The 22,121-nt window shown below is 41.6% G+C and overlaps 1 protein-coding gene across 2 annotated transcripts in view; it reads left to right on the top strand.

The window, feature by feature from the left end:
• KIF26B (kinesin family member 26B) overlaps positions 1–22,121 on the top strand; it is a 427,084-nt gene that overhangs the window by 259,829 nt on the left and 145,134 nt on the right. The window contains exon 1 of one of the 2 annotated variants that reach the window (XM_064477251.1): positions 16,916–17,327. The exons of the other annotated variant lie outside the window; for it this stretch is intronic. Coding sequence (XP_064333321.1) covers positions 17,257–17,327 — 71 coding nt within the window. The 5' untranslated portion in view covers positions 16,916–17,256. Of the gene's footprint in view, positions 1–16,915; positions 17,328–22,121 lie in introns of those variants that run through there. 2 annotated transcript variants of the gene reach the window in all.

The raw sequence follows: 22,121 nt of genomic DNA on the forward strand, positions 1-22,121 counted from the left end.
CTTTATAGTAAATCATTTTTGGCTTACTTGGCCACTATATTCAAATGTTGGCCTCTACATTGAGTATTGAATTTGGCAGGGCACAGTGCTGTCTGTGATTGATTTGTGATGTCTGCAATAGATCCAGCGGAGAGGAAAGATGAAACTCAAGCTGCCATTCCCATATTAGATTATTCACAAACTATCCATGGGACTTCTTTTTAGACCACATGCCATCTGGGCTTCTGTAGAAAACATTTTTATTATAGTCCATATTTGTATTTCTAGCCTGTCAGTAGGCTACTTACTAATAAAAAGTAGGCAGTTTCATATTAGTGTTTTATCAAAAGCAATGCCCATTTTCCATTAATTCTACTTTTGGATTTGTTTTCTTGCTCAGTATTGAATCCTCGGGAAATGGTATGCCTGGTGAAAAATACTTGAGTGATTTATTGCTGTATGTGAACCTTTCCATCAAGAATCCCAAGTGCTTGTGATTTCCCTGTTTGTGAACTACATTGTTAACTCCAGTTGTAGCTGGAGAAATAAAGAAAGAGCAAGTGAATGGTATTTCAAAATATCTGTAATATTGGCAAGTAAATCGGATTCTTATAATCCTTCATTTTTTACAGAAAATTCAAACACATATCCACCTCTTCAGTGATGAAGAATTTTTCCTCTTTCATTTTGTTGCTTAGATTGGCATTTGTCCCACGAGAAATCATGGAACAGATTTAATTTTGTTTATTCTTTCTTCTGAGACAGCATTTTTATTCTCTGCCAAAATTATTTGAAGGATGAAATGAATTTCAGCCAGAGATGTAAGGTCCTAGAAAAATGTAGGTCAAAGCGAACATATAAGTCACTTTGTCTTGCTGACATCAGTCTTTTTCATATTTATCTTCTGAAAAGAAAATAACTCTATATTGGTATTTCAGAATTAGAAGTAGCCTACATTACTGACTGGTTCTTTCCTGTTCCTCTGATATAAAACTTCTATTTTCTTTGTCTAGGGCATTCTGCTCATATCCAAGACAGCTAGGTAGACACAGGTATCCTACAAGTTCTGTGCTGGTTTCAGCGTATGGTGACTTAACCTGGGCCAGGTCATAAGAGCAAGCCTGTGGGATATTAGTGTAGCCTAAGCGGGAGCCCCTGGCCTCTAGGATCTCCTTAAGGAGGACAGAAGACAGGGAGCCCTAAGCAGGACAGTGGATTAAAACCCAGTGAACTGAATTCTGGGTCAGGGCTTACCTCCTGAGTAATTTTGGCTAAGTTACCAAATTTCTCTTGACCTATTTCCCTGATTATAAAATGGAGATAATAGACCAGAAAATCTCTAGGTTTCTGCCAAGTTTTAAGAGTTTGAAGACTCCCTGATATTCTGTGCCTAGGACTTTCCTGGTGTCTGCTTTCACCAGAGGGCAATGAAACAGCAATGCTGTTTCACTCTCTGCGTCTTCGGGCTGTTCCCACCCAGCCCCCTGAAGACAAGGGCTAAACACTGTCAGCTCTTTTCCAGGAAGCAGTTTAAACCCTTCACAATTGTCAGAAATGCCACTCTAGTGGCCTCTCTAGGGTTCTGATGGGTTTCACTGAAGCAGGATTCAGGTTCTCTAATGATTCCTTTGCTTAAGATGGTATTACGAGCTTTGTATGCTTTCTTCTGGTGGGGAGAGGGAGGAATTCAGTTCTCTTAAATACAGTTCACCTGTCAACTTAGAAAGACCTTTCAGTAACCTCAATTCCTCTTGTGTGCAACACGGGCTATTAAGAGAGCGTGGTTAAATGAGCCACGGGAAAGCCAAGATGATCATACTTCACATGATGTTTTTAAAGAAAAACAAAGGTGGAAAGCCAGAGCAAATAATAAAGCCATCATGGCCATTAAAGTTTTGCACTGACTTGGGAAGCAAAGGATATTTTCCAAACTGACTTAGGCCAATTGGTTATCTGTAGTTATTTTTGGTAGATATGTTAGCCTCTCATAGTTCAATGTAAGTGGGGCTGTAGATTTCCTTCCACAAAATGTTTCCAGGTGGTGTTATAAAGAAAATGAATCTTAAACTAAATTCTGCCATAGTTACAAACATGTGTTGGCAAGCTGGCAAAAAAAAAAAAAAAAAGTTGTGCAATCCGTTTTGTAAACTTGATGAAGAGCCTCATCTCTGTCCTTTTAGGCACACACTCCTACAGCTCCTTGCCTGAAAGATACACTGGAGGCAGATGTGGTTATGTGCTGATGGCATAATTCAGATAATCATCTAAAGTTAGACAAAAAAAATCCTCCTGTAAGGAGTTGAACACTGGACCAATCAGAGTTCTAATCTGTAGGCTAATTCAGCTTGCTGGATTCTTACGTACTGTTTGCTCAAGAGCAAGAGTACCTACATAATATTTCTAGCCAGTCCACATATTTTGAACACAACCATCTTCACCAAAGAAAAGCCATTTCTGACTTGGATTATTCTAATTATTAATGCCTCTGCTGTTTACTAAAGATAGCCAAATCAATCATAGTAACTGCCTCTGGACTGTTACCTTCCAATTAGAGTCTCTCAAATAATAACATGGACTGTCATAGGCACTGACCAGTCAGAATAGATTCTGGTCTCAGCTGATGCTAGATTGTGGAAGGCCCCTACTGAGCAGAAGTTGTATCAGAGAGCTACCAAGACAATAGGACTTGAATAGCTAAGATCTGAGAGAGAAGGAAAGTATAGAGAGTTGAGAAGACACTTTTCTCTCTCAGGTCATCTGTTGAGAATGCAGCAGACCTTTTGGCAATATTATGGAAATTTGAGTTCAGAGTTGCCAAGGTAGGCAGCACTTGAGAGGTCAAGATCCTGGGAAGAAGGAAGTCACAGAAAAGTAAGCTAGATACTTCAGTATATTCCCATTTGAAGCATTTGGCAAATATTACTATTCAAAACCAGAGACTAAGGAGCTAAGTTAAAAAAAAAAAACACTGAAAATAAGAGTTACAGTTTTCAGCATCACAGTAAAAATATTGGTATTCAAAACCTACGAAAGAGAAGAGGCACTAGCAGATATCCCTTTGGGATCCTTAGAGAGCTACACCCCATGAGTTGAGGTAAACTCAAAGTAGACCAAATCAAACAAAAACTCAGTAAGTCTTTGATTGGGTTATCGTGATCACCCCCATTCTGCCTATCAGAGAATAAAGTCACTAAAGGGAGAGAATATTTTCAAGAGTCTCTAAATTTTTCATAAATTTTTAAAATAAAAAATTACCAAGCATATCAGGAAATAGGTCCAAGAGGAAAAAGGAGTCAATGGAAAAAGATCTCATCCATGAATGACTCACTTTTTAGTGTTATCATACATAGACTTTAAGATAACTGTGATTGGTGTGTTTAAGAAAAAAGGTGACATGGTGAAGAATTTCATAAGAAAACTGGAATTTGTACAAAACAAACTGGAAGTTCTGAAACTTAAAAAATGAAATAATGGATATTAAGAACTCAATGGTTGTATTTAACTGCAAGTTAGATGCATTACAAGAAAGAACTAGTGAAGATGGAAAACAGATGAGTAGAAAATATTCAACTAGATGCATGATACAGAGAGGGCAAAAAGGATGAAAATACAGAAAAGAGCATAAGAGACATATGTAACATATGTTACTCTATATAACAACATGTGATCGGAGTCCCAGAAGAGAAGAAGGAATAAAGCAGGAACAGTATTTTCTGAAAATGATCAAAGACATCAAAACATGGATTCAAGAAGCCCTGCATACCCCACTAGGATACATGTAGAGAAAACCACAACTAGACACAATATAGTAAAACTGCTGAGAACAAAACCAAAGAGAAAAATTGTGAAAGCAGCTAGAAAAAAAATTTATTATTTTCAAAGGAGCAGCAATCATGCCAGGAGCTCACTTCTTGGAAGAACCAGTGGATGCCAGGAGATAATGGGATTGTCATATTAAGGGGTTGAAAGACTGTAATCACCAACCTAAAATTTCACAAATCCAGCACACATTTTCATCAAAAGCTGAAGTGAAATAAAGACATTTTAAGACAAACAAAAATTGAAAGGGTTAATCATCAGTACAGTAACATTAAAAGAAATACTGGAAGTATTTATACAGGTAGAAAGGAAATGATACCGGAAATGCAGGAAGCAATAGAGAGTGACAAAAAGGAAAAATATGTGCTTGTGTTGAAATATATTACAAATATAAAACAGACTGATGACTGGATAGAGAGATGAATAGATACGTGATAAAGCAAATATAGGAAAATGTTAGAGCATCTGAATGAGGGTTGTATGGGTATTCACTATACAAGTCTTCCAATTTTATTTTTGAAAAAATATTTCAGAATAAAATGTTGAGAAAAACATATGGACAAATATAAATGAATATTGATCATACAAAACAACAAAAATTAAGTATTGTGAAATCTAAAATATATGTAGAATTAACTGTATGACCAAAAAATACAAAAAGTGGAAGAGGGCTAGGTGGAGTTCAGGTGTTACAAGATCATAGCAACATCTGGAGGTACTGAAAGTTATAATTTTAAACAACAAACTCTTACTGTTTAGCACGGGGAACTATATTCAATATCTTAGAATAATCTATAATGATAAAGAATACGAAAAAGAGTATATATATGTGTGTGTGTATATATATGTGTATACACATATATAACTGAATCACTATGCTATACACCAGAAACTAACACAACATTGTAAATCAACTACAATACGAAAGTTATAATTTTACTGTGCTATAATAAGTCAAGGACACTCATAATTTCTAGAGTAACTAGTAAAATAATACATAGAAGGGGAAATAGAATGAAAAATACTTGATTAATCTAAAAGAAAGTAAGAAAGGAGAAAAAAGGGAACATGAAAGCAAGTGAACCAATAGAAAACAATTCTAAGATGTTAGCTATAAACATAAACATATCAGTAATTGGATTAAATGGAAATTGACTAAATACTCCAACTAAAGATCATTAATGTCCTACTACATTAAAAAGAAAACAAAAATACCTAACTAGATACTGTTTAAGGAAACTCCTTAAATATAAGGACACAGAGAAATTGAAAATAAAAGAATGAGAAAAGAGGTACCTTGTAAAAACCAACCAAAATAAGCTGATGTAGTTCTATTAATACCAGATAAAGTAGACTTTAATGGGGAAATCATCATTAAAGATAAATAGGAACATTTTATAATAATAAAAGGATCAATCCATGAGAAAGTTGCAATTCTAAATTTATATATATCTAACAACATAGCTCCAAATGTAAAAAGCAAACATGACAGAATTAAAAGGATAAGTAAACCAATCCATCATCATAGTGGGAGCCTTTAACATCCTTCTCTCAAGAACTGATAGAACAGACAGACGAAAAAAATCAGTAAGGATGTGGAAGATCTGAACAATTACTATTAACGAATTTTACCTGATTGATGTATATAGACCATTGTACTCAGTGACCCAGTACATTTTTTTTTCCAGGTTACCAAATTTGACCATATGCTGGCTTATAAAGCAAGTCTTCATGAATTTCAAAGACCTGAATTTATTCAGAGTATGTTTTCTTGAGCAAAGAGAGACTAAGCTAGGAATCAATGACAAAGAAAATAGAAAATCCTCGTATGTTTGGAAATGAAGCACTGCTTATAAATAACCCACGGGTTGAATAAGAAATTTCAATAGGAATTAGACAATATTTTGAAATTCAATAATAATGAAAATTCAACATATGAAGTGCTAACCAATCATCCCTGAAGTGTGTATTCCTGATTAAGGCACTTTAAATGTTAACTAACTTTCCCTATAGTGTAAATTAATACTAACTCATGTATATATCACACTATGTATGCTGAAGGACTGTATTTTAAAGTAAACCGCTGACACTGAGAGGAATGGAGATAATTATAGTAATGCCAGTGCTTTATGTGAAATTTCCAATTATATAAAAGCAATGCTTAGATGAAGCTAATTTGAAAACATACTTATTCTATCATGTTAATATTCATCCATCTAAAAAAATCATACAAAATATAAAATACAAAAATAATGCACATGTAATATCCAGGGAATTTCTCAACATTGAAATATCATTTATTATGCATCAAATTGCCATCTCCTTCCATTTCCCTGTGTATCTCTTTCCCATGTTGAAGTCTTCCTGGGAACCGAGGGAGGTAGGAGGGAGGAGAATTTGGGCTGCCATACTTTAAATTCTAATATTTTCAGCCCGATGGCTTTTGTGTGATCGGAGAAGCTGGAAATTGAATCAGAGACCTCAGGGGCAACCAAAGTGATGAGTCAGCATGGATGTGAAGGTTATCACTGTTGGCTCCATGTGCTTAATTAGTAGCTAGTGGAGTATTACCATTCACTCTACCAGCAAAAATCTTCACTTGAGAAGCCACTGGGTTCAGGAGGAGTATGCTGAAAACAGAGTTTGTGAACCACAGCTGAAAACTATTTATCCGTAGCAACCACCAGCGAAAGCGAGGGTGGGAGAAAGCGTAGCCGTTGGCTGTGTCTCACAGAGCCTGTGTGTAGGCAGAGGGTGATTTCTTTGAAGCTGTATCTGAAGGTGCTCAGTGATGTATCCTGGGCTTTCTTCCTGAAAAGGTAGTTTAAATTCGTGTGGATTGTCAAGTTTTCTTCCTGGCAATGATGTAGTCATTAATATTTGACTTTCTTTAGCCTGGAATTATCAATAATTGAATAGCTGCCCTAACCAGCTGCCTGTGAGGAAGGCCAGTCTTGCCCATCACTTCGTGGCTCTGTCAGTCCACGGGGTCAATCCAAGAGCACCGGGAGGAAGAGGCAGGAGCGGGGCTGGTCTCCCGCACTACCCGCCCCTGCTTGCCTACCTAGGTTTCCCTTACTGGCTTACATTTGTCTTTCCCTCCACGGGATAGTAAGGCAGTAAATGCTGTGGTAGAGAGGTCAAAGTTCTGTTGTTGCCAACGAGAGGGAGAGGAGGGAAGAGGATTAGCAGGCGTGCTTTCAGAGAAGCAGGCACAGCCCCATTTAGGAGGCAGCAGGTTGCCAAACTTGTGTGACTGCTGCAAAAAGAATTTGGATTGCATTTTTGTACCCATTTTTATCTATATCAAGTATCTTTTATCAATGCAAGCAGTGGCTCATGTTCCCTGTGCTCAAAGAGAAAGGTGTGTGGAAGTTCCTAACTCCAGACAATCATCAGTCAGTGTCCTCGGCAGTGACCCATATTAAAAAGGTAAGAGAGAGCTAAATAATAATCTGGATTCATCCAACATCATCAGAGTATGGAGGGGCTGAATAAATCAGCCTAGATAGACTAAGTGATGTAGCCAAAGCTACAGAATGAATTTAGAAGTAAAGTCAGAGTCCCCACTTCATACTGACTTCTTCCTGTCATATTCCATGGGAACAAATATAGAGATTGTTTTCTGATTTTATTTTTCCTGGGCAGGCTAACCTGGCTAAAGTACTGGGGGAACGTGGCTGACTCATAGATGAATAGGTAACTTACTGGTATAATTTTTTGTAACCCCCAAAATTTCCACTCACAGATTTTCTATATCTATAATTTACTCACAAGTAAACGAAGGGTCCCAGGAGGCAAAGATCAGAGCATTGCTTCAGAAAGCCCATGTTTCTTGGAACTAGCTTATTAGTACACATGGCATTCAGATTAACCAGTTGATGTCCTGAACCTGCAGGGATGGAAAACTAGGCAGAAGCCTTGTTTTGTTGGGGTTTTGCTTATGGTATTCAGGCTGGTAGGTCTGATGCCTGGGAAAGTGCAGAGGCGATAATGGATACAAGATAAACAGTGTGGAATGTGTGAAGAGGTCCTTTTCTTTGAGGAAATTCACTCTCAAGATTCTGCTGAGGCTTGGCCATGATAGGAGCATCACTTTCTCCTCAGTTCTTTATTTTTCAGTGCACACTGTTTCCCACTGGGTGGCTGCATGCTATTAAGTAGACTGCAGACAGACGGTCCCCACTCTTGCTAAGAGCATGGCAGTTTGGGGGACTGTGTGTTTTAGACATCCATTCTCTAAGCCCCAGAGCAGAGCATTCAGAAGCATGCCTTCCAGTTCCAAAATTCCTTAGGATGAAGTTACTGGCTTTCCTTGGAGAAGTGAGAAAATAGGACATTTTGCCAGGGTGCTGACCTCATACCCATGAGCTTGGCTGGCTGAGTTCCAGTCTTCAGCTTTGTGAAGTGATTATTTGATATGAAGAAAGAGTGTTGATCATTTAGCCCATATCCAGCTCCTAAATAAGACTCACTTACAATAAATATATCTCACATTTGAGGAGTGAGTTCTTCAACACACATTTTAAACTTTCTGAGTTGGAAAAAATACATTACTTTGTAAAGTACAAAACCTGTAATACTATATAACCCAAACAGTAGGTTGAATACTGGGTTTATTGTAAATAACATATTAATAACACCTGGTATAATACCTGTTAACATGCTCAGTGCCTGAAGCAAATTGGCAGGCACTTCTTCTGCTTTTGCCAATAACTTGTCAAAAACTGACTTAGAGTTGCTTCCAAACTCTCAGAAGAACATCCAAGACAAGGTAGCTTCTGTAGCCCTCAAACATCACCAGGGCTCCTAGCCAACTTGAAAAGTCACACTGAATTAGGGGAGGAATTCTGTAGAGTTGGAAAGGGACCTCAGGATGGCAAGATGCTGAATAAGAACATGTGAATTAATTGATTTGTATCTTAGACAAGAGCCAGGATAAAGGTGAAATTCATTTCCTTCAACAACTCTGTCTCCTTTCTTTCTGGAGCTAAAATGCCATGTCAATCCATGACAACCAAAGAGGAATCTTTATATCCAGCCCAGGACTTAGTGATGTCATGTCCCCAGAGCCCAAAAAGCAAGGCAGGCAATGCCAAGTCACTTACAGATATTCCTAGAGGAAGAAAGAACTACTTAGCCCAACGGAGGCAAAGTATTGGGGAGAGATTGGGCACTGCCTAATAATTAAAACAGAGACTAAGCACATGTTGATACGCCTGCCAAGCACTATTGAATTCTTTATCTTGGACATTCTGGCAATGCTTGGGGTCTGGACCATTATCCCCATTTCATAGATAAAACAGTAGCTTAGAGAACTTCGATAATTTATACAAGGCAGTCTAGTGTAGTGTTTGATGGAAGGGACTCTAAAACCACATTGAGTAGGTCCAAATCTTGGCTTTGCCACTTAGCTATGTGACCTGGATAAAAGCTTTTAACTTATTTGTGTTTCCATTTCCACATCTGTGGAAAATGGATAATAACATTATATACTACACAGAGTTGTGATGAGGATGAAATAAACAGATACATGTAAAGTCCTTAGAATGGGTCTGGCATGTGGCAAGTACTTACTGTGCAACATTTGTCGTGGTGATTTTGTTTTTAGCTGTGCTGAGAGATTTGAACTTAGATTAGTTTGATGCTAGAGTTCTTTGTCGCCTGTTGATTTATGATTTTATAAAAGCAAGTGGTGTAAATTTCTTCTTTCTCTTGCATCTAAAAACAGATGATACTCCTGCTTTAGCACAAAGGTATCGTGGAGATTGATTTTTGTCTACAGAGCACATTTTAAGGGGAGGATAATTGCTGTACTGGGCCAGCAGTTAGAATTCACATCAAAATTAGACTTTGTGACCTGACATATAAACAATTGCCTTTTTTTTTCTAAGTTTTTTTCTAAGATTAGCTACATATTTAGAGGCATATAGTAGTCCAGAATAATCCTGTTTCTTTACCAAGATACAGACAGAGGATTGTCGAGCCTTTTGCTAAAATTGGCGCTGCTACACTTCTGTCTTTAGAACCAGCAATTGCTTCATCATGCATACATTGTGCTTTCCTGATATTTTGGTAACTACTGCCCTGCTGCACATTGACAGGATGCCAGCTGTACATCTATATAATTCTCTGAGGGTTTGGCCATTGGAGGATCCAACCAAGGTAGCATGCACTTCAGATGAGACAAACTCCAGACCCAGGACAGATAACTACATTTTACTTTTCTGATGAGAACATCATTTTGTCTATTGTTTTATAACTACTCGATATGAAAGTTCGTTACAGCGTGATTTCTTCTAACGGGAGATTTTAAATTCAGTGAAAAACTAGGTGAAACATATATACTTTCTTACATCTGTTCAAGAACAAGGTGGAATAAGGGAATGTCATGTTGAAAAAGAAGCAACAACAGTTATTCTGGAAAACCATGACTAGTTTTATGTTGGACTGCAGGCTCAGTAAGTCAAAACTAGGCTGGTCTTGTTCCAGGTGCTTTGTACGTATTTGTTTGATTGAATGAATGAGTGCATGAATGAAAATAGTAGTTATGATTATAGACATTATCTGAGTATGAAGAAAATGCCTCTGGATAAGGAAAGAAAAGTAAAATGGCAGGAGGGCTACAAAACACAGGATGTTAGCAGGTGCCAGATCCTTCCTGGTTATGGCAGGGGGGTGGTCTCCCTGAAAACTTATTAGTTGTGTTAATTGGAAACTGTATTAATTGGAAAAGAACTTTATGGTGAGCTCTTTTTTAAACTACACGTACATATTCCTAATTTTTCTTTTAAAAATTACATCTCAATTTTCATGTGTCATTTTTCCTCGTGCACATACCTAATTAAGGCAGAGCTTTCATGTCTAGTCTGTTTGGCTGTATATGATATGAATTAAATTTCTAATATTTATAAAGTGCCAAGATTTTCATGCTCTTTTTGGGTAGTGCTGACCACCCTGTATATAGCACATGTCGAGTGAGTTTTTAAGATATTGGCTTTTCCCAAATCTGGCATTTACACTCTTGAAAGCACTTCCTTTTCCCCACACAGATCTAACTAAGTATTAGAGGTATTTGAACTTTTATTTAAAAAATGTTTGATGTTCTGACTATTTTCAACCAAAGATCTCTGTTCTCAAATCCATTCTATGGAGAGAATTCCTCAGTTCTTTTGAGAGGGATAAAAATTCTCTCTTAAGTCCACTCGACCAAAGATCAAGGCATCAGAGCCGGACTTACGTGGAGTGATCAGCGTCCATGAAAGAAGGCTGGGCGGGGAGGGGGGGCAGCACGTTTCAATCCCCGGATAAACTGGTGGATCTGGAGCTAGAACTTGAGAGTTTTACTCTTGGCTTTGCCCCAGGGTGGCTGTCTTGCCTTGTGAAGGTTTGGATAGCAGTCTCTCCTTCTGTAAGGCTCACCTAGTCTTCCCAGGCCGACCCAGCTGTGCTGGAATTCCTGGCTCCACCTGGACCCACGCCAGGCATTAGCAGAGGCCTTCCCAAAGGCATTCTGGAGAAGACTGCCTGTGCTCCTCTCGCAATGGAGGGGCTGGGTGCAGCCACTGGAAAGGTACCTGCTCCCACCTTGGTCATTTTCTTATACCTCTAGGGGCTACTTAATAAAATACCAATTCCCAAGCTTCCAGGGCTGTCCTGTCCCCTCTGCCTGCTGTTTGAGCAGGGCTGGTGAGGACAAGGCCAGGAAGTCAGTGCTTCCGCTGTGGGGAGAGAGGAGGCCGTGGTCCCAGATTTGTATGGGAGCCAATGCCCACCGTTGCCCTCTCCCCTCCTCTGGGCACTAGGATATGATACAAGGGCTTCTTGAAACCCCTCACCTGCCTTTCTGTGCACTTTCCTCTCCCCTCCTCTCTCTGTTCTTCCCCTCCCTCCTCTCCTCAGTCAAAACTGTGCCTGTGGTCTAGGCTGGCCCCATCTCATGATGAGGCTCGGAAACGGGAGCACGGATCCTTCAGGAGGCTGCCAAGAAAGTGGTCAAGTTTAAATAGAAATGAACACACCTTAGCCTCCTGCTGAAAGACGAACTGTATAGTGATTTAACCTTGAGAAATTAAGCAATAAAACATAGTATTGTTGCAAAAAGAAGCTATAGTAGGCTCCCACGTGCCTGACCACGCCAGATAGTAAGAGTGAGAGTTTCCTGGTTAGCAGACTCAGGATCCATTGAAGTTTTAAAGATGGAAAGGATTATATACCAGGCACTATGTGCAACTCTCATTACATATTATAAGTTCCCTTCATTCCTAAATCAAACCTTCTTTCTGAGCAACATGGACCTTGAAAATAATTACCAAATATAAACATTCATAAAATGTGTAGATTTGGGGGCACAGCACGTCAAGGAGCACAGATTACTTTTTAACCGTCTCTATGTTGCATTTCCAGAATACACATGCTTCATTTTCATCTGAGTGTCTTTGAATGATTAAGGGTTTTGATATGTTTGGTATTTCCCACCGGAAAATTCACAGGTAATTTAGGTATGATTCTTTCAGAGTTATTTTTTTTTTCATTATTTATAACCATGTGGTAACCATTAAACCTTCTTCCTTCCATGTGAATACATACATTTTTATATAAAATGTGTCACCAGAGTTTTAGCAGCTTGGATTTCTTTTCTTTTTAATTTTTTTAATTGGAAGAGTATTTTCTTATCCGAGGAAATAAGGAAACCACTCTCTTGGGCCTACTGCAGAGACAGTGGGACCTGATCTCTTATGTCCCGCAAGAGGGCTTTAGTGACACACACTATGTACTCTGTTTGGGGCTGGAAAGGGGATGACTGCAAACCACAGCCAGGGAATCTGTTCACTTAACTGAAAGCTCTTTCCTTTCCTTTGCCATTTAAATCCTTCTTAAACTTATAAATTGTCCAAATCCTCCAGGAAACTCTTCATTTTGTCATCATTTATATAATTCCCTGTCTGTCTAGTAAACCAGAATTTGGTCTTAAAGGCATCTGTCTCTTAATCTATATCTTGCCTTAGGTGGGAGTTGATTTGTTTTTTCCCAATCAGTGGATGGCCTTAGGTACCACATTGTTATTCTACTCTTTTTGTAGCCTCTGAGGACAGTCGGAGCATCATAGAATGTTCCAGATGGGAGGTATCTATGGGATCATCTGAACCAGTGTTTTATCAAAAAAAAAAAAAAAATTTAACTCTAAAGCCCCAATTTCAAATGAAATCCTCAATGTATAAAACAGATAAAAGCAGAGCTGCTCTGGTTGAGGGGGATGCCTCTGACTTTTTGGAACACCCAGAGGCCCCAAAGCTCCACCACCTCTGATTTCCTCTAGATGAGGGAACTGAGACCTGGACATGAAATAGGTTGCCAACATCTTGGTGGGGGAGGGGGGGAGAATCAGTTGCCTTAAAGCCTGACATCACCAGAGTTCAGTGGGGTGGGGGGCGGGTTGCTGCTTGTAGTAAAGTTCAAACAAGAGCATAAGGACATCACTGCCTCGCCCATGGCCTTGCAGGTTGGGTTCTGTAGAAGCCAACACTGAGATGGGCTGGGCCATGCAGGGTGTTTGTTATCGCTTAAATCTGTAGAAATGAGGCAGGTACAGGATTACATAAAGGAAATGTCAAACTGCCAGACAGGCCCAGTAAAGCCTTGGTTAACCCCACAGGGAAGCTCTGGCACGTGAGTTGAGCCTCTTGAACCTCCCATCAGCCGTTGAATGTGGGTCACCCTAGGAAGGTCACGCTCTTGGAGAAAGTGGCTTTCTGCGACTGAGGCAAATCCTAAGAAAGCTGACAGCTGGAGACTGACGACCCATAGCTGGGGCAACAAGTTCTCCCTAGAAGAAAGATCTAGAAAGCACATCTCCATGTCCAGTGCACATGGTCACTAGAGTTCTGATGAACATGAGAGTGGAGAGGCGGGTGGCGGGGGCAGCTTTCCCAGCTGTCTGCCAGGCCACCTCAACTTCTGGTTAGAGTCCCAGCTCCACAGTATTGAGTATAATGCTTGCTGAACAAATGTTTTGACAAATAGACCAGTCCTCAAGATAGCTCTTCCCTTGTGTTTCAAGTTGGAATCCTGGGCGTATTTTTCATTTCCATCTCTGTTTCACCAGGTTTAATGATCATATCATGTTCACCTGTTGGGGCTTAATTTGGTTCAGTACAAAACACAGAAGATTATGCATGGAAGGATTGGGATTCTAGATCTCGTTCTGGAAGTTACTAGCTGTGGACCAAGAGCAAGCCATTTAACTTTTCTGAGCTATGATTTCTCAGATGTACGTGGGGTCTTGATACCAAATGAAACACTTTAAAAATGATTGAACAGTATTTAAAATGTCCCTTAGGTAGTGATGGACCCCAGAGCTGTGGGCCCTTTTCCTGTAGCACCCCATCCATCCATCCATCCATCCACCCACCCATCCATTCATTTAATTATTAGTGTAATTCCTAGCTTTTATAATTCCCCCAAACGTTTTTAGTCAAGTAGATGGGAGACTTTGTTCTCTGCTGATTTAAATGATCCTTCTCTCCAAGAGTTAGTGCAAGCTCTGCTCCCACTTCATGTAGCCCAGCTCCGTAAGGATGTCTCTTTGCCACTGCTGATTGCAAATGTGATTCCTTTCTGAGCCTCAAACACATCTGTTTATCAAAAAACCACCTTCACAATCTTGGGTTTGCTTCACTCTGGTGGTGCTTTGCTTTTTGTCCTGTTAATCTCCTTTTTAGGGTAGCTCTTTGCAATTTTTTTGGTCTTCATTCTCCACTAAGTTCTAACTTTCTAGATCAAATCCCAGCTGTTGTGACTTATTAAAATTGTTCTTTATTGTTAAGTGTGTCATGCGTACAAAATAATATATGAAATGTAGGCAGGTATCATTTTAAAGACCAACAGAGCAAACGTCTAGGTCACAGTTATCCAGGTTAAGAAATACTCTTATGATACAGTTAGCCATTTAACTAGTGCACATTCATTGGGTGCCTACTTTGTATTCAGAATTTGGGGATGTAGAACAATGATTGAGAGATCATTGGTTAACAGAAAACAACTCACCCCATCCACTAGCTAGAAAGAGGCTGATAAATAACTGCGATGTTTAAAGGTACTTGCAATAAGAAATACAAACAAAATGTGATTGGGACCATTCGCTACATCTGGGAGAGAAAGAAAGGCTTCTAAGAGGATGAGACTTTGGACTGGGTTTTAAGGGATGGTTTGTCCGGGGATGTAGAGAATTCTAGGCAACAGCATGTGTAGTGTCAGAGCTGTGACAAGCACAGCACGTTTGGAAAGTGGCACATCACTGCCTCTCATTTTGTTCCTCTGACACTGCTCCCTCCTGGTTCCCCTCTTTTCTCGCCACACTGGCCACTCATTTGCAGTTTCATGGACCCCACCCTCCAACAGTGTTGGCGTTCCCACAGGTGTCCCATTAGGGTCTCTTATTGCATTCCATTTTTCACTCGACACTGATGAAGAAATGAGTCCTCAGAAAGTCCAGCCTGCATCAGAGTCATCCAGGAGGCTCATTAAGATGCAGATTCTGGTCCCCACCCATGATCAGAATCTTCGGGGTCCAGTCCCAGGAGCTGCAGTTTAATGCTGTCACCAGATATTTCTAATGCAGATGATTAGGATACTTGGAGAAACACAGTGGAAGCATTTCTTGTGTAGGGAGGGGAGGGTCGTAGAGAACATTCAGGAACTGGTCGGAGATGGTCTTGTGCTGTCTCCTTTCAGGCTGCCCCTTCCAGCAGGCCTGGTCAGTGCCTTTCTCATGTCCACTTGCCTGCCTCAGCTCCTCTCTTGCTTTCTCTTCTTCTTCCTCACCTGTTCCTGTGCCATCCGCAGAGTCCCACTTGTGTCTCACGTCCCTGCTCCATGCCACTCCCTCCCTGAGGCATGGTCTGTGCCTGGGCTCTGTCTGCAGAGCATCCTGGCAGCAGCAGCCCAAACCAAGTGTCACTGAAGGCAAGTTCGTGTACCTGCTGCATCATGAAGCCAAACTGAAACATTGAAGTTTCAGAGCAGAGAAAATTTTATTGCAGGGCCAAGCAAGGAGGACGGGGTGGCTCATGCCCAAGAAAACCCCGAACTCCCCACAGGGTTTCAGTAAAGCATATTTAAAGGCCAGGTAAGGAAGGAGGGTTGCAGGGTAGGTGATCAGCTCGTGCACAGTTCTCTGACTGGTTGATGTTGAGGTAACAGGACAGTCAACACTATCAACCCTCAGGTGCCAGAAGGTCTGGGTGCCACGTGCTCTCGATCGTCAAGTAGTTAATTTCTTCCCTTTGGTGGTGGTTTTTAAGCATCTGAAAATCTCAGGAAACATACATGAGATACTATTATCTGGGTTCAGAGAGGAGCTACAGCAGAGGATCTGGGGGGAGGGCTCTGACCCTGGAAGGCCCCGCAGGGTCCTGCTCAGTTACACGAGGAGGAGCGTGGCATACAAAGTTGACAGTCATGCTGAAAGCTCCTGCCTTGCCTGCTACCCTCTTCCCTTCAGGGACTTCTTTCCTGAGGCAGGAAAAAGGCAACAGGAAAACCCCTCCCACCAAAGCTGGGGAAGGCCTGATCAGGGATGTTATTAGAGGCAAAGGGCGCTGTTTGTCTGATTTGCACTTTCATTGCTGAGAGCATTTGAATAGTTTTAAGACATGTAAACTGTGAGACTAGACATTTTCACTGAAATATATGCATGTGGATATTATTCTCGTGGGGATGGATGCCTGCATCTGTTTGTCTACAAGTGTTTACTTGCAGAGTCACACACATATCCAGAACCTTGGTTCTCTTGGCTTTGTCTGCACCAAATGTGTCCATGGATGTGTAATTAAAGATTTTAAACACTTGATTTTGATAGTCTGCTTTGCAGCTGCTGTGCTCAGAAAATTCCTAAGCTACTGTGGGTTAATGGGAGTTCCAGCAAGTGTTTCTCTGCTGCTCTCTTTTTGTAAAGCTCCTCACTTTCCTCTCTCTCTTTTCTCTCTCTCTCTCTCCCTCTCTTGCTCTCTCCCTCTCTCGCTCTGTCTCCCTCTCTCTCACTCCCCCCTCCCTCCCTGCCCGCCTCTGCTCTTCCCTGCCTCCCTCTCTGTGAGATAGCAGACAAGAGACAGAAACTGGTGCGGCTTCCCCTGAGAAGCGTGCTTGCTTGCGCGGACTGGCAGGATCCCGTGAGTTCCTCTTCCATCAATGCAGTGTTCTTGGAGGGAAATGCAATGTTGGAGCAGGGGCTGAGCTGGACCAGGAAGGTGGCCGGAAGCTCAGGGAGGCTAAGATCCTGGTTGAGCCAAAGGCTGGAATCACAGGAATGTTTCACCAGGGTCTGCTCTGAGAATTCCCAGACCTCCATGGATTTTAGAATCTCCCAGCCTTTTCTCCTTCACCTTCGCACTCTCTTACTTCCTCCTGAGATGGCCCCAGATCTGCAAGAGACATTTGAGAGAAGCTATTTATTAACAGATGGGAAGACATGGATTCTGCACTCGATTATTTAGCCATGATTTATCAATGATGATGGATTGGACAGCGGTGTAAGTAACAGTTATATATGTTCCTGTAGTTAGATGATTTGTCTTGGTTGCTTTTTTTTTTTTTTTGCTTTAACTTTTTCAGTGAATTTCCTTTTGAGAAAAGTAAAAATAAAACGTATAAAGTATTCCAGAGAAGTTAGGAGGGTCCTGATTATGTGATCTTTCGTCTTGTTCAGTTGGCTTGCAGAATATATCAGCTCTCTCAGATAAGACACGCAAACTCTACTGACAGAGCATCTACAAACATCCCCCCGAGGATGAGCCTAAAACAGGAAGTAAAGGAACCAGGGTTTTGAACTGACAATCAATGTTATAATCGGACTTATTCAGAGGTATTAAAATTTTTGACATTGGCTCCTTTTAGAATTAAAGATGGAATTGAAACATGCTATCTTCAAAAGATCATAAAAGTGAAGTTAGTCCATAGCTTTCAGCACAGGTTCTTTCTGGCTACATAAATATGAGGTGGATTTCTTTTCCCCTAATGTGAAATGTTGACTGTATTTACCTTCCATTTCAGCTTTTCGTGAGACAGGACACCTCCCATTCTAGAACATAAAATCTAGTCACCCCAGGGTCATACGACACTGGTGATTTGAAAGCCAGTCATTGCCAGTCTATGCCAGTCGGAGGGTTTTCCATCTTTCTATGCTAGGGCTTGATTTAAGCACTTAATTTCCAGTATTTGTGGGGGAAGGGGGTACAACAAGTAACTTGAAGACCAAAAGCAGTTTATTTCACAGGAGAAAGGAACAGCCATCTGAAAGATGACAAATTGAAATTAAAGAATATGATTCACCTTTTCTTCGACATTTGACATAAGGTTAATTTTATATAGAAAGAGTAACTTAAACTTTCTTGGTTAAAAAGAAAGAAAGCATTTTAAAGGAAACTTTTAGAATCATAGATCACTTAGGTAAGAACATCAAAACAGATTGCTCATATTTTTAATGATCAGTTACAACTTTTTCTTTCAGAGTCTATACTGTGGTGTTATTACAGATATGTCTGGCTTCTTGAAACTTGCTTAGATTTGGAAGTGGGATTTCTAACAAGGACACTGTAATGAGCTTTTCAGGGTGATCTGTGCCTCTCTGTCTTATCACATCCATATCCCAGGCAGCGCTGTTGCCCCTCCCATCTGCCCATCCCCCTGCGCATCTCCCAGCCCCAATACTTCCCTCTGAGTCTTGAAACATCATGAAAGACCCTTATAAAGATTCCCTGTAGCAGGCCCCGCCCAGCTCTGGACAGAGGGAGTACTGTAAAGCAACACACAGGGCTGCCAAACTTGGAATTGAATGAGCTCAGTTGATTCCTGAATATTAAATCAGTTCTGTGAGCGATTGAATGAGATCATATCTTGCAAACCTGACCCAAAGTGTTCCTAACTTTATTGATTGGCATTTAACATCTTCAAGGGCTGCAGCACTGAGCACCTAAGGGGACCAGCCTAAAACCAAACGAAATCCCCAAAGTCTTCTCAGATTCCTGCCGGCCAAGTGTACCTAGGACCACGCCTTTTAAAATATGTCCTTTGTTATCAAGGGAAATCTGAGACAGAAAACACATGTTGGCAGCGTCACGTGGGTGCCTCTCTGCGCATGAAGTGGTTGTATCACAAGGGGAAATGCTTTCGATCTTGTGCTGTTTTGTTTTGGTTTCTTGTTTATATGGTTTCTGTCAGACTCACAAATCTGGAGGAGGTTTGGAGGGGAGTGAAAAGCCAAAAGCAAAACATGCAGGCAAAAGAAAAATCATTGAAAAACAAAGTCAGACCAGAAATGAAATAATTCTCTTACCCAAATTCCTGTTCCCATCCTTGGTTTTGGTTCCCATCCCATCCGACACCAATCGAAGCCTTCCTGGGTTCCCAGAGATAGAGATTTTTTCATACTGCTTTTAGATTGTGACCAAAGAGGGGAGATTTCTCCAGAAACAAAAAAGAAAAGCCAATAAGAAACGATCTTTTGAGTTTCTGCGCACACCGAATCAGAAGCTCTTTTTCCTTGTCTCCATCCCCCTCCTGCCGCCCTCCTCTGTCCAGCCCTGGCTCTCTGTGCCTCCGAAGGGTCCCTTGGTGAACAGCTCCGAAGCCCCCAGGAATCTCACGTGTGTCCTGTTAAGACAAAAAGCTTGGCTGCCAAGGGCAGGGTTTTCACGGAGGGTGGAGAATGCTTTTTAGTGGTGAACGAGCAAGGGGGCAGTAGTGCTGACACCTGCAAACAGCCTTTGAGAGAGGCGGCTGATTGGCATCAGTAGAACTGCTGAGCAATTAAAAAAAAAAAATACTGGCTTCAAGGTGAGAGAAAAAAGAGAACGGGAAGGAGGTGGGTTGTCTCTGAGGAGTTTCAAGCAAAGTTCTGTTAAGTGCCCATGAGGTCTAAATTGATAATGCCAGACGGTTAAGATAGTCTCAAACTGATCAATACCTTGCAGATGGAATGGAGCCTTCATTTTGGCCTGATGTTCTTCTGAATAGCTTTGCTGGGGATGCAGGCCAGCTCTCTCACCCTGCTCCACAGTCCCCTTTGTGACAGCGTGTGCCGAGTCTCCAGTTCCCCAGTGACCGGTTCTGCTCTATATGTCGGAGCTTAAAGAAGGTTCTAAAACCAAGTAGGGTCCTCATATCTGTCACTGAGGAAAAGAGCTTCCATTAGGTCCTCCTCACTTTTCTCATCAGACAGATTGCCCCAGTTCCAGTTTTTGCCCTTTGTCTGCACTGATAGGCTTTTGCTTTGCACCTGTCGCAATTCTCGCCATGAGCGCCACGCCCCCCCCCCACCGCCATTTCACCTGTGCTGCAGGGAGTGCCTCCGTTGCTGGTGTGTTATCGGCAGAGCCACGGCCTGTTGACACAACGTGCTCCTTCTTAACCTCATCGGCTCATCTGTTCCCTTGGAGAGACTGCAGGGGAGAAACATGTCTGTGATAAATTTGAAGAAGAAAGCTGCCTGGTAAAAAATGTGTCTGCAAGCTTTCCTGCTAAGAGGAAGGACTTGCCTTCTCTCCAGGACACTTTCTCTGGCTCCCTTCCTCTAGGAGTCCATGGAGGACCTGCTGTTAGATTACATCTAAATTCAGCAGAACCCAACAGTTATTCTGCACATTTGGCTATAGAGCAGTCAATGCTTAGTTTCCCTAAGCTTCTAATTTTTGCATCAGTAAAATGCTTGCAAAACTCCCCTCTTCAGGTTTTGTGAGAGTGGTGCTTAGCACTGTGCCTGGTCGTGTCCTTGGGAGGGTGTGGTCCTTGGGTTCTCCTGTTAGCAGTGGGCCTATTTGTCAGATACTTTCAACAAGGACCCAAGTCCTAACTGATGGGGATCCTGGGGAAGACAGTGTGATAGAAGGAAAGAGAAGTAGAGGAGAACTGGGTGTTTTAGTCCAGCTCTGTTAGTAATTACCGAATGATCGTGAGAAAGTTATCATCACCCCTCCCCTGTGTTCCAGCCCTGCTGAAGTACTTCCATATCCCTACACAGGTTCCTCCATTACTCACCATACCTTGATTCACGCTGGTCCCTCAGCACAGCTGGCCTCTCTCCCTCCTGCTCTTGGCTAATTTCTTTCTTCTCTTCTGTGAGATCCAGCCACTCCCCTGTGCTGAGTCAGGGCTCCCCCCTCCTCTACAGTACTGTGACACCTGCATTATCCCTTTTGAGGCTTCACCTTGTACACACCACTGCGAGCTTGCTGGCCTCCCTTGCTGTGCTGTAATCCCCTGGAGAGGGACAGCTCTGTCTGAAGCTCTCCATTTGGTGTCAAGACCAGAGCCCTGCTCCATAAACATTTGCAGAATGGATGCGTGAATGAAAGAAGCATGAGAGAAGGGTCTTTCCACCTCCATCGTAGGTCTTGGGCAAAGGAAAAATGAAAGAATGCATGTGAAAGGCTTTGATGAGTTGAGGCTGCCTTTCATTTTAAGTTTGTATGAGGCACAAGGTACCTTTAGTACCAGTATCTTAAGTTGGTTTCTCAGATACTAGGATTCATAAGTTTTAGTGAAACAAACCAGCATTCTTTTTGGTACTGTCCTTGGGGGTACGGACCCATTCTTTGTCGTAGAAACAGGACAAGCTTTATGTGGGCCAGAGGCTCTGATGTTTGAGACTGTGAGCCACAAACCTTCTCGTTTCATGATGATAGATAAGATTGTGAAATTCTGTGCCCCTGGGAGGGAGCCCTGTTGTGGCTTCCCTTTCTCGGGACATGAGTAGGTGATTGCAGGTCCCCGCTGGAGAGGACAGAAGTGGGAAAGGGGGTTTTCAAAGCAGAGGTGGGGGGAGAGGAAGAAAAGGGGTCCGGGCACAGAAGATTCACTTCACCTGCATCCTCAGCTTCATCTCATAGAGGCAGCTCAGGCAAGGAAAGAGTGAGGATTTTGGAGTCAGACAAACCTGGGTTCGGATTCCAGCCTCACACTTGGGTCTTCGCTGCATTTCACCAGCCCTCTCACTGGAGGTTATGGTTTTCCATAGCAAGGCTTGAACTGTGGCCCAGGGTCAAACAGCCCTGGGTTTTCAATCTGTTTTGTTCTTTGCAGGGAGAAAAAAAAAAAAAAAAGCATGTTTAACAGGGATAGCCGTTCCCAATGGCCAGGTCAGATGCAGAGCCATAAGATGGCCCAGAGGTGACATGAGATCATGAGTGGGTTTTGTTAATGGACATCTCTGTAGGGATGCCTATATTCATACTGTGTGTGTGTGTGTGTATGTGTGTATGTGTATGTATATGTGTGTGTATATATATGTGTGTGTATGTATCTGGAAAAGCCCCACTGCAACTGCCTTT

The sequence above is a fragment of the Camelus dromedarius genome, chromosome 21 (genome assembly GCF_036321535.1).
Source record: "Camelus dromedarius isolate mCamDro1 chromosome 21, mCamDro1.pat, whole genome shotgun sequence".
In the NCBI taxonomy this organism is placed as follows: Eukaryota; Metazoa; Chordata; class Mammalia; order Artiodactyla; family Camelidae; genus Camelus; species Camelus dromedarius.